The 16,379-nt window shown below is 43.2% G+C and overlaps 1 protein-coding gene across 3 annotated transcripts in view; it reads right to left on the bottom strand.

Annotated features, from left to right (window-relative positions):
• Nucleotides 1–16,379, bottom strand: part of cltcl1 (clathrin, heavy chain-like 1) — a 30,127-nt gene that overhangs the window by 8,484 nt on the left and 5,264 nt on the right. For all 3 annotated transcript variants that reach the window (XM_008284902.1, XM_008284904.1, XM_008284905.1), the window contains exons 2-26: nt 14,892–15,099; nt 12,432–12,700; nt 11,314–11,475; nt 10,546–10,659; nt 10,280–10,453; nt 9,854–10,051; nt 8,854–9,054; nt 8,519–8,671; nt 8,265–8,387; nt 7,709–7,846; nt 7,444–7,608; nt 7,075–7,255; nt 6,747–6,910; nt 6,514–6,639; nt 6,272–6,414; nt 5,287–5,521; nt 5,074–5,196; nt 4,832–4,977; nt 4,559–4,742; nt 3,978–4,170; nt 3,710–3,867; nt 2,633–2,797; nt 1,089–1,364; nt 283–432; nt 71–202 (exon numbers count right to left, since the gene is read on the bottom strand). In XM_008284902.1, the coding sequence (XP_008283124.1) occupies nt 71–202; nt 283–432; nt 1,089–1,364; nt 2,633–2,797; nt 3,710–3,867; nt 3,978–4,170; nt 4,559–4,742; nt 4,832–4,977; nt 5,074–5,196; nt 5,287–5,521; nt 6,272–6,414; nt 6,514–6,639; nt 6,747–6,910; nt 7,075–7,255; nt 7,444–7,608; nt 7,709–7,846; nt 8,265–8,387; nt 8,519–8,671; nt 8,854–9,054; nt 9,854–10,051; nt 10,280–10,453; nt 10,546–10,659; nt 11,314–11,475; nt 12,432–12,700; nt 14,892–15,099 (4,281 nt within the window). The remainder of the gene's footprint in view (nt 1–70; nt 203–282; nt 433–1,088; nt 1,365–2,632; nt 2,798–3,709; nt 3,868–3,977; nt 4,171–4,558; nt 4,743–4,831; nt 4,978–5,073; nt 5,197–5,286; nt 5,522–6,271; nt 6,415–6,513; nt 6,640–6,746; nt 6,911–7,074; nt 7,256–7,443; nt 7,609–7,708; nt 7,847–8,264; nt 8,388–8,518; nt 8,672–8,853; nt 9,055–9,853; nt 10,052–10,279; nt 10,454–10,545; nt 10,660–11,313; nt 11,476–12,431; nt 12,701–14,891; nt 15,100–16,379) is intronic.

Here is a 16,379-nt window from a genome sequence, read left to right as displayed (position 1 = left end):
AAAACAACCCGCGTCAGGTCACATGAGCAAAGAAACATAGATGAAGAAATGCATCACAGAGGTTGGCTACCTTGCTGAAAAAGTTGACAGCTCGACTGTGGTCCAACCGAGGAGACAAAATGGCCAGCAGGTCGTTGAGTAGGAGAGGTTTGTAGTCCAGGTAGTAGGAAAGAGATTTATAGTACAGCTCCACATTGGCAACCTGGGGGTAAAAAAGATCAGAAAAACGTAAGATGTTTGCAGAAAAGATAAAAGAGTTCTGACAATAAAAGTTGCCCTTACTTTTGCAATAATATCTTTGAACAGCCCTTCTTTCCACGCGTCCGTCGGGTGGGTCATCATGGTGATGACAGCGTTGTCGTACTCCTCGTATTTATCGTAAAGGAAAACCAGCTCTGCCCATAAATGAGATTGTTCTGCTGCACGGAGGACCTGATCACAGAGGACACGCAGAAGAATGGCATCAGATTCATACTGTCAAAGCTTTGCATGGTTTAATTCATGGATTTGATTTGTTTGGAGCTAAAGGATGCATTAATGCTGTCAAAACATGATTTATTTATTTGTGCTTTCAAGAGACAGGAAACCATCAAACTAAATAATCAGCCAATGGGACAAAATAATGGCTGAAAGATGTTTTTTTTAATTTGTCTGATCAAAAAAAATCTAGAAATGTAATATTCAAAATAAATAAACAAAATAAGGCCACAAATATTCGTCTGCACGCTTTTAAAGATCAGAAAAAAAGCCAACAGGATTCTTTTCACCTTCCTGACAACAGTTTTGTGAGTCTATTGTTATAAAAGGAGGTCAGACTAACACTTAAAATTAGCAAATTAATTATTAATCACTGCAAGTCAAAAACAATAAGACAGCACAGGACCAGCTGCAAAAGACAAAAAATCTGAGGAAAAACTATTAGTTTCCTTCCAGGCTGTTGATGAGAAGCAGAAATCTTTGCAGAGTAATAAATCAAAGGAGCTTGTGTCACCTCAGCAGCCTCCTTGTGTGTGATGAACTCTTTGATTTATTACAAAAGAATAGTTTTGAGACACACAAAAACACACCCACGTACAGAACCACGCTACCTTTGGGATGTTGACTCTGGACCAGAAGAGCTCCAGGTGCTCCCTCATCTTCTGAGGTTTGAACTTGGAGTAGAGGATGGCGAGCTCGGTGAACATGCCCATGTGGGCTCGCTCCAGACCCAGCGCCGCCTCCAGCAGAGCGATGAGCTCCTCGAAGTACCCGCGGTCCTGGTAGTAGCTGATCAGGTCCTCCAGCTCGTCGGCGTGGATCACGATGTGAAGGCCGCAGATCTGCGCCAGCCGGAACTCCTCGCCGTCCACGCAGGCAAAACACACCTGATGATCAGAGGGAGGAGGGAGGAAATGCCAAGAAGAAAGGAAAATGATGAAAGAGGCGCGATAAAAGTCGGATTACACGATGTTAGAGAGAATCCTGCCTCACGCTTCGGCTTTCTTCTGTTTCACTGTGACTCAGTTTGTGATTTCACTGGAGTCACTTTCACATGAGTCAGGACAGAGACCGAACTACAGCAGCAGTAAAATGTTAAATATCGTACATAATAGAGAGAGTTCACCTTCATTAAATGATACTCTATCATTCGAATACCATTTTTTCTGCACAGAGAAAATACAAATTTGATTAACAAGCCCATAAAGCACTAATGAGACACGCTGGTAAGGGCTCTTCTTAACATCTTAAATCATTCTGTAACAACATTTTGCATTATTTTGCATTATTTTTCTTTTAAAGAGGCGACAGAGAGTTTTTATCTGCATTAGTCTTTCTGAAGAGCTGAAAGATAATCCTGTAATATTTAATCTATATTCTAATAAATGAGCATCGACTACTATGCTAGGTATTACAACTTAAATATCTCATAAGAAAACGTAAAATAAAGTGTAGTTTTTAACAATTACAGCTGATAGAATAAAAAGAAAGTCTCATGTTTACAGCTTAACAGTGTTCATGCCAATGGTTTTCATTAAACAAATACTACAAATAACTTTAAAAATACTATGTGTTGTCAAAATAGCACTATACCCATTAAATTAAACATTTTATTACATTAGATAATAAACTTTAGTGAGCATGAAGGCTATGGAAGGTACTTACAAATCAAATTAGTCAAATATATTTATATGTGTTTAAAATAACCTGATTTGACCAAAGCGCTTTACACATTAATAGTTAGGCAGCAAAAAAATAAATAAAAATATGTGCAAAAAGCAATCAATTAGTAAAAGAGAATAAAATAGTTATAAATATTACAACACAGCAAAATAGGATAACAAATTATGAGACCAAAGTCTAAGATAAGATAAATAGAAAATACTAAAAATTAAGACCAATAGCAGCTACTAAAAGCATGTTAGGAATTTTCTTTAAAATGTCAATGGAGGAAGAACTTTTTAGTACAAAGGGATGACTATTTCAGAGCAGTTGCCCCTTCAAAGCTCCAAGTTAGAAACTGTAACAACACCCACACTGTTTAAGTTTTGCACAAGTTTCAAATGGTGTTTTACCTTAATAGAGTAAAGATGATAAAACCTTCTTTATTATAAAAAGGAAACAACAGCACAGGAGTGTTTGTGTTGCCGGTTACCTCCTTCCATGTCCGTGTGCTGTTGGCTTTCCTGGCGCTGTCCACGGCTGCCTGGTACTCCCCCAGATGGACTAACGTGGACGCGAGTCGAGCAAAGTTGGACACGTTGTTGTACAAGAGTTTGGCTGCTTCGTACATGCCCTCCTCGTAACACCTATCGCCCACCTGGAGAGGAAGAAATCAGCAGGTAAATACGCAGGTAACAATATGCATGCTCTATAACAGCCACATTGCCCTTTAAAGGGGTCGTCCCTTTACTTAAGTGTGTTATATCGCTGCTTTTATGTGCATGTAAATGTTCTGCAAACAAAAGAAATCAGAAGAAGTTATTGCTTTTTACCGACATTTCAAGTCCAGGCTTTTCTTATGTCACATATTTAAATCCTCATGTAGCACATTTGCGTAACACCTGCCTTGTTTAGTACATCTTGGTTCTGTTTGTCTCTCTGCTTCGACACACAGATCTGAGGTTACAGTATGTGAGAGCCATATAGTAAAAAAATAAAATAAAAAAGGGGTAAGAAAGCTAAAAACTTCAAATATGATTTTGGTTAAAAATATAGAAAATTCATGTGTTAAAAGTTAAGGGTAAAATCTAACGTTAAAAATATAAATACTGATTTAAGATAAAGTTTAGCTGATAAAGCAATTTAAAAATGTTATTTCATGGGGTAAAGATAAGATCCTCCCTTTATAAGGACGTCTGTCACGTTATTTTGTCTGAATGAGCTACAGGTGTGGGACAGATTTTCTACCTGTGGACAACGTGGACGTGTAATGTTCAGTTTTGATGGAAATAAATGGACTTAAACAGATTACTCTGTCTTGGTCCTCAGTGTGAGGAACCTCCTGTGGTTCAGTGCGGCTGTCTAGTGCTGTTTGAAAAAGCCGCTACACAGTAAATAACCAAAGTTATCTTGCTTTTATTGGGCCAGTTGATGAGAGTCAGCAGGGGGCCTTAAAGAGACAGAAACTAAAACAGAGGGTTTGAAGATTAAAGCAAATGAACATATTCTTGTAGAACCTAGTGTTCATACTACAGGCTCTGCAGCACTACAGCTGGGATGTTTTCCTTACCTGCTGTATGTGGGCATTGTTGGGCCCGCTCACAAATTCTTCCAGCTCGGCCAGACGGTTCGTTTTAGCCAAAGCAAAGATGAGCTCCGTCTCCACGTACGACTCTCTGGCTTTCTTTCGAGCCATCTGCAGGAACTTCACCAAGTCTTCCCAGTTATCTACAAAACACAAACAACACCTCAAGCATCATCTCAGATCAACAACAGAAGATGGACAGAGAAGGCGAGCTGCTTGCGTGCAGCAGAGTTACATCAAAGCCGAGGCTTACTGTTCTTGCTGGCTGCGTTGACCACCTCCATGTAGGCCGACGGGTCAACGGCTTTAATGTACGAGTCGATGGCCTCCTTGACCAGGTCTCTTTGCAGCTGAGCTCTGGCTAACTGGCTCCACACTGCAGGTTCGTTGCAGCGCTCGGCAAACTCATAGGCACGATCCAGGTTTCCTATGTGCTCTATCAAAACCTAGAGGAGAGAATGGCATTGTATAACCTGACTTACTTCACATGAGATAAGGCACCAGGACTGAGAGAGAGTTTTAGCAGCTATGATTTACAATTTCTTTCCAGCAGTACAAGAATCATTTCACTGAACAGTCATAAAGAGAGACACTGATACATCAATACAGACTCTAAATATTCATACTCTGCACTTGCAAATTAAATTGTCTGTTTAAGATGTCAATACTTTTAATGGTCTAGTGTCTGGGATTATGCCGAAAACATCACCTGTTAAAAAGCTCTGTGGTGAGGAGGCTCCTTACAAAAAGAAACTCAACTTCAGCCAGTACACTAACTGAAGCACTTGGAATATGAGCGTCGCTGCAGCTCGAGCAGTAACTCGTTTATTGTACCTGTATGGCCGAGGTGTTGACGTCAAACTTCTTGAAAATAGCAAACGCCTCCTCAAAGAGCTCGTTGCTGATGGCGATGTTTGCGATGTCGGGAGCGTCGTAGTTGTCCAGCCTGTTGATGTACTCCATCACGCGAGTGCGGTCTGCTTTGATGGCCGTCAAGATGAGCAGATTCTGGAGGTTTCTGGGGGAAAAAAAACGAAACAGGGTGATTATCAAAAAGATGACAATTATTGCGGCTCCATAATCATGATGCAGAACAAGCTGCTGCACCTGTGTTCGCTGAAGACTGAGTTATCAAGTACGATCTTCTCCAGCAGTTCGATCAGCTCGTTGGGCAGGTCTGCAGTCATGAAGGCCTTGACTGTGACCGACACCTCCTCTGGGTCCTGAGTCTCTGACAGTGCCGTCTGCACCACCTGAGACGAGATTTTAAAAAAAAAGAATAAACATAGAAAACTAGCTCTCATTCACAGCCTGATTTACTCCAGGAGCGGCGCTGCAGGAAACCCAACCTGGTCGATAAGTTGTCTTCTAAAAGGATTGTTTTCTTCCAACACGTTCGCCCAAAGCTCTGGATCTTTCCGTCGCACCAGGTATCGAGCTTCACTCTTGAATAAAGAATTCTCGTTGCACACCTGAGAGGAAAATATAAAATGATTAGAAGTATGTCTATAATAGAATTAGGTAAATGATCCCCTAAATGCTGCACCATGTGGCCCACACACTTTGATCAGCTCCAGGTCACACTGTCCTCTCTCGTAAGCCACACAGGCCAGATGGGGGTCTCTCTTCTCACAGTAGCGTCCCACCACGGCGCTGTCGTAGAACGGGTTCTCCTTCAGGAAGCGCTCGGGCGTGTTGTTGCTGTCAATGTAGATCTTGGCCAGGGCGTTGTGGGTGGCTGGCTCCTCGCATCCTTCGTGGATACGGGACTCCAGCCACGGCAACAGGAGCTTCAACCTGATAAGAGATTGGGGAAAACTCGCTGTAATTACACTTCAATTGCATTAAATAACATTTGAAAGGATGAATGTAAAGCACGAATTATATTAGTGGAGTGTAGGTTTCCTGTTGTGTAACGCACAAACACAAAACTAGATGGCAGTGTTGTGCATTCATTCACACTCTCTTACATTCATATTTGTTAATACAAAATAGGGAAACCTTCTGAAATAGAAACCTTTTGAGATACGGAGCTTTGAAAAGACAACAAAGAGGCCACTGGAAGCACCTTGTGTGCTCAAATAAAATATTTATCTTAGCTTCTGAACCGCATAAACTGTGAAGCAAAAGATAAACACGGGAACTTGCATATTTATTTATATGCATATTTCAGCCACTTCTGTTTGGTTGTTGATTATTTATGGACATGAGAGAGCATCATAAATATTTAAGCTTCTGAAAACAAGGTACTTACTTGTGTTGATTGTCTCTTGAAAAGATTATTTTTTTAACTGTATTTATTTTGTTTTGACTACTGTGACTTAATGATTGCTGCTCTTTCTTTCAGCCGGCTCATTCTGTGAAAAATCTAAAGTATGAAGTGGTTCAACACAAACATGTTGCAATAACACCCTATCCTGTTTACCTGCTAGGACACAAGTAAGGATACTTATTTAAAGAAGTATACGTGACTTTGAGGAGTAAGTGATAATCAGAAACCTACAGAAACAGCCCCGCCGGACGACAAGAACTATTATTGTGTGTTACCTGTTCCTCTTCTCCACCTCCTCCACCAGCTCATCAGTGGAAAACTGCCCTCTGACCACCATAATCAGGTTCTTGATGACATCCTCGGCACAGTCGACATCCAACAAACCGCCTATGACCACCGGTAAACGACTGGGGTTCACCTGAAAACGAGCAGCGCAGATTCAGAAAAAGAGGCAGCGCGCAGCTCAAATAAAGAAAGACTTGGGCTGGATGGTAACCAGTTGCAGTGCTAATCTTACCTTCTGTACGTAGATTTCAATGTATTTCTGCAGATTGTTGCGGTAGAGGTAGAGCACCAGGTCATGGACGAAGTCAAAGCGATCGCACACAATGATTAGAGGAAGCTGGTCCGTTAGCTTAGCCTCCTACGAACACAAGAAATATGATGATTACATTACTGGAAATGGGTCGTACCGTTAATCAGGAAATTGCTGCTGAAAGATAAAGACAATATATTAGGGGGTGTTTATACCTTGAGGAAGTTTTTAACCCTCTCCGGGTCATAACAGTTGCTCTCTCGACAGATTCTCTCCACTTCTTTGATCTGGCCGGTCTTACACGCAGCCTGGATGTATTTAAAGTGAACGTCGGGCTCCTGGCTGAAGTTCACAATCGACCCGAGGAAGTAAAACAAGCCTTGAATAGAAACGGCAAGTGGGGGGGGAAGGAGAAAGAGCACAACTGTTAGCTTCATCTGTTATGACTTAAAACCTGCCAAAAAAATGGGAAAAACACACCCATGTAACACTTTCTCCCACTTTAATCCAACATGACCCAAGTGGAAACGCCACCACACCTACCCTCGTAACTCTTGAAGGACTCAAAGAGCTCCACTAACGCCTGAGTTCCCAGCTGCTCGTGATACTTGGACGCTACCTGGACACACAGCTGCAGGTTCTGCCTGATGTTAGCTGACAACATGGCCCTTAAACACTCCAAGGAGTCTTCCACCGACAAGGAGCCGAAAAAGTTCACCAGCCACTGGGACGAGTTAAAAAACAAGACATGGAAAAAGTGAGACGAGCAGGTTGAGTAGAAACATGGGAAAAAAAAAAAAAAGAAGCAGGTTCGAGAGGCACTTTCACACATCATCAAAAAAACAGAGCAAAAACGTGGCTGCTCCCAAGAGAGCGGTATTCACAAGCATGACCGCACTTCCACAGGCGTACCTCAGGGTTGAGCAGATGTGTGTGCACCACGGCCCGTTTGATGTCGTACAGGTCGGTGTAGTGTTCAAGAGCTCTCTGTAGCAGTCCTGCCTTCTCGCACAGCTGAGCAACGTGGGCACGGTCATAGTGTGTGAACATCTGGTTCCCCAGGATTGCATCTGCTACCTAAAAAAGTCCACACACACACAGGAGAACACACTTATTGCTAACAAAGGCAAAGCAGCTCTTTGGTAATCAGGAGAGTGAGACGAGTCTGAATGTTCACCTGGGGGGCGTGTATGAGGTTCATCTCAAGTAGACGTGTCTGTAAGTGTCCTTCGGCTGGCCGGTTGTTCTTTAAAGCGTCCAGTAGGAAGGAGGTGCACTGCTGGATCAGGCTGCCCTCCATGAACACATCTACAATCTACCACAGGGCAGGAGGAAAAAGAGACATGCAAGATTTTAGGTTTTCTATCAAGAGTCACACACTGTTAAACACTAGTAGCCCAGTAGCCAGATGTTTCATAAACATCTGCGGAGGCCACAACCTAAAAAGGGGGATGGAGATGTGGACTTAGAGAAGCATGGAGTCATCTCCTTCTCTGTTTTGAGACTGAGCAGAGTGATGATGTGGCTTTAAAGAGGAGGACGGGGTCACTGACTCAGAGAATTCCTGGCATTGCTGGCACATCTGGAATAACACAGAAGGAGGCTCCCACACTGGCTACGTTGTGTGTTTGTCTGAGGGTAAACACGCACATGCATTTAAAAAGAGGGACATGTGCAGGAGCGAGGTCGTGTGTCTACTGTGAGTGAGGCGGTTGCGCTGATGTGGGTGTTACCTGGTTTATGTTGGCCAGCGGCTCCTCATCCTGGACCAGCATCTGGGCGAACTGCAGACCCTGGTCTGGATTGACACGCATCACATTCCTCAGCAGAAACACCCAGTCTGGCGTATAGCCCACCTGAAAAAAGAGATTCTACATTTTAAACCACAGAAAATGGAACAGATGGAGAAAATGTAAATGTATCCGATAGAAATGTTTGTCTGTTTTCCATAGGGAGTGGTTCGGGGACGTCTGAGCTCCCTGATTACCTTTTTAGCATACAACACTATCTTCTGGAACTGGCCGGTCTCTGCAAAGCACTGGATGACCTTGTTGGGGACGTTAGCTCTGAGATACACACTAAGAGCGAGTGTGGGGTCCGAGGCCTTCACCAGGTCTCCCAGCTCCTCTGAGCACTCCAGCTACAACACATGCACAGTCAGAGTTACCCGCTAAGAGTTATTTATCATTCTATAGATGACAATATAGGTTACAGGATGGCAACCCACTTGTATTTTACCATTATCACTTTAAAATTTGCTTCTGTATGAATCTGGAGAAGCTTTAACAAATCTGTCTTGACGCTCTAATCCTTCAGTCCTACCTTGTCCTCCTTCAGCCACTTCTCCAGCAGCTGCTTACGTCCCTGCTGCAGGACGGGTCTGCACAGCTCCAGAGACTCAAACTTGTTGAGCTGGCCCTGGTCCAAGAGAATACCAAAGTACTGCAAGAGCGGAGAGGCCTGACCCGGCTGGGCTGGGACGCTCTGAAACTTACGGATGGTTTCTGCCGTCCGCAGGATGCCCTGAGGGGAGGACAGATAGCAAAGAATGGAGCAATTGTTGGTAAAGGAAAAAACAAGGCAGCTGGAAAAAATGAAAACAGTAACTCCAATAAAACTTTGGACGTAGAGTTTTGTATTTATTGCAGCGTATCCACATGATAAAGAGTGGATATAAAAATGTTTACAGCATCCTTTTTTGTGTATTATTTTTTTACAACAATGAATCACGCTGGACGTAATGCTTGCGTTGCCACCAGGGACCAGTTAATAATGACGAAGCCTGCCAGCCAGCATGGCGACCGGAACAACAACAACAGACATCCCCACGGAAAGCAGAGGATACGCAGAGGATGCAGAGAAAGAATGAGCCGGATCCAGACGACAGAGGTTGATGTAGAAGACTAGACGGTATCTTCTTTATGTTATTGTGGATAATGTTAGCATACAATAAGACGAACATCCCTGGTGAGGAACTTTTCCGAGCGTAGTATTCAGAAGGTTCAAACACAAATAAATCCAAGACCACCAAGGAAAGAGGCAGACGTCCCTTTCACTAACAATAAATGGTGCCACCCTGGTCGTACTGTTTGTTGTTTACACCCCTCCTCTGCTAACCTACCACCACATTATAAACTCTTTCCTGTATGTCTTGTATTTTTATTCTACATCTTGTCTTCTTGTAGAACTGTTACGAAACAATTCCTCCTGCAGGGATTAACAAAGTTTTTTCTGATATTAATTTCCTTGAATTGTTTTTGACTTTTTGCCAACACACCTGGCGCGCATTAAAATGTGCAAACACTTGTGGAGGCAGGCGTACCTTGGGTGCTGATGCAGCAACCTTTGCGGCCTCTGAGTAACTGCCCTGGGCAAACAGAGTGTTGAACTTTCTGGCGAAAAGCTCCTCGGCCCCTGCGAGGTTCGACCGCACAGCCATCCTCAAGGCCAGGTCGGGGTTCTGCAGGACGTTGGTGGCGTAGTTGACAATGTTTTCCTCCTCGACACACACCGACAACACCTGTAGAGGAATGAGAAGTTGGTAATAAAATACCGGTAAGAAGCCATATAAGCAAACGTGAAATGAACAAACTGTCTGTTCCTGCCATGCACAGCTGCACAAGGTAATACAATTTAACACCATTAGCATCGGTTTTCAGGAAAATTTGTTCTGTGAGGTCGGAACGGCGTTCAGAGCAGACCTTTTACTGATAAACTACTTAATGCCCATTTACTGCTCATTTCTCACCTGACCCTTCTTGTTGACGCCGATGATCCCCGAGGTGGCTTCATGAGGAGCAGTTACAAAGATGGTCTCCGCACTGATTCGGTTCATGTAGATGCACACTCCAGACTCCAGGTCGTACAGGTGAATGTAGCCGTACTTTGTGATTAAATAAATTACCCCGTGTTTGTTACCAATCTGAGGGAAAGGAATCAGACACAGAGCGAGTGTAAGCATTCAGCTGTAATTTACCAAAAGCTAACGCAGCAGCAGCCGGAGTCTCTTTTTACCTGCATAGCTACAGGAAAGTCCGTCTGGGCCTCTGGTGGGAAGAACACATCTACTGCTTTCTTAGCAAATGGCTGGTTTCCTGCAGCTGGCTGACCAACTTCAATGATGTGTAACTGGAAGAAGAAAGTCCACATGAACAGGTTACCACAGCAAAGCGAATATGAGCGAGAAGAACAGCAGAGGGGAGTCCATATACGTCAACCGTCTGAATTCCAAAATCCTCTGGCGGATTTGAAACCGAGCGTTATCTTTAAAAAACAAGAACATTTCTAAACTTTCCAAAGATCCTTGAACTAATCATCTCTGACGTGCTGTTTGGTCTTGACAGTGAACCAATCAAAGCTTAAAATCATAATTATTCCACGTCTCGTTTAAAAATACCCCAAAAATAAAGCATTTACTCTCACAAGGTTCTGTAAAAAGCAAAAAATTCTGCACTCCTCAGCACATCTGGGAAGCCACTAGTGACTCAGCCACAACCAACGGTCTTGTGATAAAAATTCTGTACATTTTTGGCAGGATATAACTTTCTGCTGTTCCCATAGAGCTCCAGGATTTTATATCGGAAACCAAAATAAGCACAAAGAGAGAAAAAAAAAAGTGACAGGAAGACACATACTCTTGATGTCAACACAGTTACAGCTACAGTACTTTGCTAGTATCATATTAGTGAAGCCAACTGACTGTTTCCTAATGTACAACTAATTCAGAGTTCGTTTAATTCCACTGCAACAGCATCGTGGCCACATTGCACTGACAGCCCTCACCTTTCCTCCAGCCTGTGAGCGCACTGCAAAGCAGAAGAGGGTGGAGGGTTTGGCATTTCCCTCCACTTTGAACTCCCCGAAGGCAGCGGCGTGGCCCTCGATGGGCTGGGACACTTTCCTGTCCACAGAATAAAGCTGCATCGCCCCGACCACACGGTTTTGCTGCAGGACAAAGAGACAAAAAAAAAAAAAAGATCTATGCATTAAAGATCAAAGATTGTATAGATTCAACTTTAGAAAAACATATCTTAATTAGATCTTTCCTGGTCAGTGAAATTTCATATACACTGCATGTACAGTATATTATTTGTTGGTAATGTGCTACAGATGGTTGACGTTGTGTATTTCATTACATGTGGTTAAAGGAATAGTTCCAAATTTTGGGGAAATATGCTTCTTGGGTTTCTAGACAAGAACACTGATACTTGAGCCTGAAATTCTTTGCAGGTTTCTGACAAACTCACGGTGCCAAGAAAAGAAAACAGCACATAACCCTCTGTGAAACTATACACGTCTGTGGTCGGGGTAAAAGAATGAGGATAGGAGGTGCTGCTAGGTGTGTTTTGTCACCCTTGGAGAGTGAACGGAAAGTGAAGCAGCCATATTGGCCAACATGTACAAGTATTTAAGAGCAAGGCAAAACTCTGCATGATTGGCAGAAGCTGAAATGTATTTGGTTGTTGGAACTCGGTGTTGTTGTTGTTGTACACAGACTTGGAGCAAACAACGCTGCATTTTTAAGACTACATTCACACGAAGGCAGCTCAATGTGAAAGCGCTTTTTATGTGAGAAGGCAACATTATTCCACACGTTTGTGTTTTTGTGAAGCTACGCACCCACAGTGACAATCAAACACAACTAAAGAGGTGAATCGCCTCTTTTTCTACTTCTTCTAGTCAATAAAATCCTTCCTGATACACCAAAAAGTGTGCTATCCAGTGTTTTTAAGGCTCTGTATGTGAGTGTGAAAATCTAAGTTTAGTTTGGCCAGAAGGCAAGATGAAGAGGAAAAGGTGCGACCTGAGATAAGATTGTCGACAAAGGTGTGGAGCAGGAATCAGAGGGAGAGATCCTGGAAACAAGTGAGGTAGACGTATTCGTTTGTGTGTTTTCATACCTGTGCAGAAATCCCGATCAGCAGCAGCCACTTCTGTTGCTCGTCAGTTCTGTAGTTGATGATCTGACATCCTGCCAGACTGGCGTGCCGATCGAACACTTTGATTGGTTGGGAATCTCCCTCCATGCTCCAGTGGAAGACGGCCGTGTCCGTCACCAAGGCAACCGTGTTCACAGATATCCACTTCCAGAACATGACCTCCTCCGTCATGGTGTGAGCCTTCATCTTGCTCTTCATCTCGATGTTGAAGATCTGCAGCGTCTTGGCAGCTGAGAGGAGGAGGAGGAGGAGGTAAAGAAACAGAGGAGGAGGAGGGGGGAAGTGAGACGAGCGGACAGGAAGGAGTCGATAAATCCGTCCAGAGGGTTCGACGACAATTAGAGAGACGATGTAAACAGCTGCTCTGAATAATGAATGGGACTCCAAATGGAAATATTGTGAATCTAAGTGGAGCTATTTTTAATTGGGGTCATTAATTCTGAGTTTTTAAAAAAGCAGTACGTTCTGTTGATTATTTAGAGCAACAAAAATCCGTCTAGAGGTTTTTTTATCTGTAAAAATCAGGGCTGCCGTCTCCGGGTTGATTGGCCTGTCGATCTCATTCTGCCAAATTTTAATTAGCCAGACAATCGCTGGTGTTACTTTTATGTGTAAAAAAAGCACTGCATTGTTAGCTTTCCAGGATTAAAGTATTGTTTTTGGTAACAGGAGGTATAAAGTACCTGTGAACACCTTTCACAATTTTTAACTCATCCAACCTGATAGAGACTGCTGGATGTAGCTTATTTAACATTTAATGAACGTTTAACACGTCAACGAAGGCATCACAGGTCAACAGCTAACATAGCGGATCATCTAGCAGGTAGCTGCGTTATATTCCTAAAGAGTTCTTCTTGTGGGATCAGAAGGTCTACATTGAGTCTCTTATCATTTCAGTAAAAAAAATAACCCGGTTGGAATTGTTTAATATGCTGCAAATACTATTTTTTTGTGTTTATTTATCATTCATTTAGGCTAATAAGGACAGAAGGCCAGTTTAGTGAATCTAGACATAACCTGTTGATGTGTTTTCTCCACAATTGATTCCTGTGCTTGACTGCAGTCCCCTCTGAGCACTACAAACACAACTCCACTCTCCGCAGTAATTGTGAACCAGCGGACATTTTTCTGATACCGACATCTGAACACCTGGGTAAATAAGACTCTATCTGAATAGCCGAACGTGTTTTATAGGCCAACAAATCCTCGCTCTGTACACGGTAACCCGACCTGTGGCTGCAGATAGTTTTTGAAAAGGTCATAATGATTAACAGACCGACTTGGAGAGGCTACGAGTGCGGCTGAACTGCAATAGCGTCTCTGTGCTCTCGTGTATATTACTACATGTTGACCAGTAACGACCTTTGTTTACCAGTAAGGTTGCAGAAAAACAGGTGACGTGATGCGTGAATCAGCTGTAACACAAACTGCCATCCACACACACACACGCTTTATGATACGTTAATGGCATCCCTCATATGCAGCAAGGAAAGATCTGAATGTCGATACGGCTGCTGGCACGCGCTCACACAGGCGTGCAAAGACGTACACACAGCGCCTCGACTCTTTTCGCTGTGTAATCTGATGATGCATACCACACATACGCTCCACCAGCATACAACAAGTCATGCTAACACATGTGTAGTTCTCATAAAAGAACATAGCAGCGGGTTTGGGCAGAATCGTGACGCGCTGCTGATGTGATTTACTTGCAGTTATAAGGTGCCCGACTTTTTGATCGATTAGCGGTCAAAATAGCTCCACGTACTTTGAGAGGAAAATGAAGGAGGAGGGAGGAGGGGGGAAGCTTTTATGAGAGAGACATGGTATCATCACAACAGAGTGGCGGACAGGTAGACGGACAGAAAGCAACTCACCGTCTGAGAAATGACAGAAAGCAAGGGAGGAAAAAAAGCAAAGTGTCAATCAGGTAAGACAAAGATAGACCACAGGGAAAAGGGCAAACGGGGGCGTGTTATCCTCGGAGGGGAGGGGAAGGAGGAGAGAGAGAGGGAGAGAGAGAGGCATTATAGGCAAATCATCCTGATCAGCACTTGTATTTGTGCTCCAAGGGCTAGATTCAGTGGCAGACAATCAATTTTCACAACCAATTTAGTACATTCAGGCAATAGAAGTGAGTGCACTCTACATATTTACAGCACTGACAGAGCATTAGTCATCGCATGACCGTGGCCTTCCCACAGCAGCTCTAGTGGATGGCTAAATCTGTGAAAACCAGAGGCAAATAAACAGTACGAATGCCATGCAGACTTCATTCTGGGAATTTGAACAACAATAATAACCTCAGCGCTTGGTATAAAGCCACTAATAATAAAAGCAAAACAGTTTTTTTTTTTCCCTTTTCCTCACAACAACACAGTATTTCTCGTCTATCAGCGGCTGCCTGTGTCACCGTCGTACCTTTCAGAGCGATGACTTTGCTGGCGGGGTTCATGATGGCACTGTCGGCAGAGATGGGTCTCCTGATGGGGTTGGTGGGGTCGGACATGTCCACGATCACCACCTGGTTCTGCTCGCCCACCTTCTCTCTGATGCAGATGAACTTGTCCGACTCCATGGTCAGATAGCTGAAGCCGATGTTGGCCGGGTTCACGCCCAGGTTCTGCAACTGGAAGTACATTATAAGGACAATCAGGTAGCTTTACTTTAAACTGAGCAGATGTGGAGACATTTTTGAGGATTTATCGACATGTTTGTGATCACTTACAAGTAAGGGAACTGTTGTGTGATGAGTTTATGAATGACTGACGCCACAACTGTAACAATACTGTACAGAAATGGTTTAACATTTTGGGAAATATGTGGTTTATGACGGTTAACAAGGTGACAAAAACAACATACACTCCAATGTCTATCCAGTAAATATGAAGCTGGATCCAAAAGGGGTGTCCAATCCTGGTCCTCGAGGGCCACAATCCTGCATGTTTGAGATGTTTCCCTCTTCCAACACACCTGAAGCCTAATAATGATCCTGATCATTTGAATCAGGTGTGTTGGAAGAGGGAAACATCTAAAACATGCAGGATTGTGGCCCTCGAGGACCAGGATTGGACACCACTGGCTCAGCATATATAAAAGAAAGAGTGAAACAGCTCGTCTGGTTCTGTCCAAGGGCGACAAAATACACCGTACAGCATCTCTGAAGTTCACAGACTCATATTTTATACGTAGAAATCTATATTGATATGTCACAAATGAACAGCTCTACTCAATGCATAACCTAAATAAATTCTTTGCGTCACATTTTACTGTCGACCATTTCTTATCTGTAAGTCGCAGATGCTTCACAGGAGGAGACAAACACAACAATAAACACTTTAAAACATCCATATATTTGCTGACAACAACACTGTGCAGAGTTAAAGTAAACTATCTGCTTCCTGTTTGTTGCTTATACATTCTGGTGTCACCCAATAATCACGAATAAGCTACGAGTTCAGCTCACAGTCTAAATGTGGGGTGAAGCAAAACACGCCTCCATCACAATAACAAAAAAAAAAGGTTGGAAAATACGGCAGCAGCAGCTGACATTTGGGGGGGGAAAAAAACAGCAAGTAGTGGATAAAAACAGTGCTTTGATGAAAATAGGCCCGCTTTAGTTTTCCAGGGATATTCTTGAAGGTTGTTTTCCAGACTGGAGGAACAAGCGTAGGCACACGGCAGACAACCGGATGTTAACTTAACTTTACACTCTGATTATAGCTGCTAATAATCTCCTGAATTTGCTGAAGGATTTTAAGAACCATGTTGGATGATGGATGTTTTTTTTTTTTTACGTGCAATATAACCATGACCACCTCCTAATTATACTGGAAAAAGTACAGTTATTTTATTTCAGTAAAGCCCGAGATTAAAGCCTGACACAGCATTTAATCGTCCGTGTAAGCA

The sequence above is a fragment of the Stegastes partitus genome, unplaced genomic scaffold, assembly GCF_000690725.1.
Source record: "Stegastes partitus isolate 25-593 unplaced genomic scaffold, Stegastes_partitus-1.0.2 Scaffold380, whole genome shotgun sequence".
Classification (NCBI taxonomy): domain Eukaryota; kingdom Metazoa; phylum Chordata; class Actinopteri; family Pomacentridae; genus Stegastes; species Stegastes partitus.
The sequence above is the reverse complement of the archived record's forward strand: the minus strand, read 5'-3'. Positions and strand labels throughout refer to the sequence as shown.